Below are 1,349 nucleotides of genomic sequence, written 5' to 3'. Positions count from 1 at the left end.
TTTTTTTAATACAGTAGAGTATACTTACAAAACAAAGACAGATAAGAGGAATCTACATTCCTGTCTGGTCATGTTCACTGTGTCTGCTTTATTTCCAAAAGCAAGTGGTCTTATCATTCGACAAAATCATTCATTTGTATTATCCATCCATCCACTATACCTTTTCTTTTTCTCCAAAATACTACTACTCCATATATACATATATAGCACTTGCCCAAATTCCTAATCACAAAGCCAAATGGATTTTAATTCTCAGCTCTTCATCACCACCATCGCAACCATCACCACCGTCATTTTCGTAATTTGCGGTGTCAAATTACGGTGGTTCCGCCCCGACAACCGCTTACCGCCGCCGTTCACCATCGTCGACCACGACGGAGACAGTTGCTGCGCCGTTTGCCTGAACGACGTAGTCGGCGGCGAGGATTGCCGGAAACTGCCGAAATGCGGCCATGTTTTTCACCTGGTGTGTGTTGACAAGTGGCTAGAGTGCAATTGGACGTGCCCAATTTGTAGAAGGCAAGTTACTGATGACCTTCCTAAACGGGAAGGTGAAAATACGATTTTGTCTTCTCTAATATCTAAAGGTGAAGATTTTATGGTTAAGATTTTTAGTCCTTTTACGGAAGAACTCATGATGGTCTTGATCGAGAGCGTAGTTTTGCCGCGTGTGCAATAGATCTCTGTGGCTTATTTTTTCTTGTGGATTCATACATAACGAGAACTTAAGTGCATGGGGCTGCTTTTTATATTTCTGTGTATTTTCACTGCATAGAATTTATTTATACGTTTAAGAGATTTATTACTATTTTTTTTAGTTTAATCTATGTATCAAATTTAGCTTTATAATTTGACCATATTCAGTGGAGAAAAGGACATGATTTTACTGTATTCTTGAAATGATTATGCTTAAGATTTTTAGTGCTTTTACGGAAGAACTCATGATGGTTTTGATCGAGTGTGTAGTTTTGCCTCGCCCTTGATTTTTAATTTTCTTCTGTATTTTTCTTGCATAGCATTTAGAGGTTAAACTTCAAGAGATTTATTATTATTATTTGTTTAATCTATGTTACAAATTTAGTACTATATAATTTGACTGTTTTCATCGGAGAATTGATTTTCCTGTAATTTGTGAAAAGATTAACCATTCGTACTAGGCATCATTTCGAATTCCCTTTACCTTACAGCTTTGCTTTTAATTTGTAATTGTCATTGTAGCATGTGTGGGGCACAACCCATAAGGGCCATGCGAACTTGATGGCATCCCCGCCTTCATCAATGATAGAAAATTTAAGTAACCATTTGCATTCATTTGATGGTGACAAAAGTGTATCATTTTATTGTGATAT

At 36.8% G+C, this 1,349-nt stretch overlaps 1 protein-coding gene across 1 annotated transcript; it reads left to right on the top strand.

Moving 5' to 3' along the window:
- Positions 1–238: 238 nt before the first annotated feature.
- On the top strand, positions 239–679 carry LOC124898712 (E3 ubiquitin-protein ligase ATL76-like). Its single transcript, XM_047412565.1, has one exon. The coding sequence runs from the start codon at positions 239–241 to the stop codon at positions 677–679; it is 441 nt and encodes a 146-aa protein (XP_047268521.1).
- Positions 680–1,349: the final 670 nt, after the last annotated feature.

The sequence above is a fragment of the Capsicum annuum genome, chromosome 1, assembly GCF_002878395.1.
Source record: "Capsicum annuum cultivar UCD-10X-F1 chromosome 1, UCD10Xv1.1, whole genome shotgun sequence".
Taxonomy (NCBI): domain Eukaryota; kingdom Viridiplantae; phylum Streptophyta; class Magnoliopsida; order Solanales; family Solanaceae; genus Capsicum; species Capsicum annuum.
Note: the sequence above shows the minus strand (reverse complement) of the source record. Positions and strands in the feature narration are given on the sequence as shown.

What these genes read in the sequence shown, in the direction of transcription:
- LOC124898712 (XM_047412565.1), top strand. Translation starts at nt 239, where the DNA reads ATGGATTTTAATTCTCAGCTCTTCATCACCACCATCGCAACCATCACC.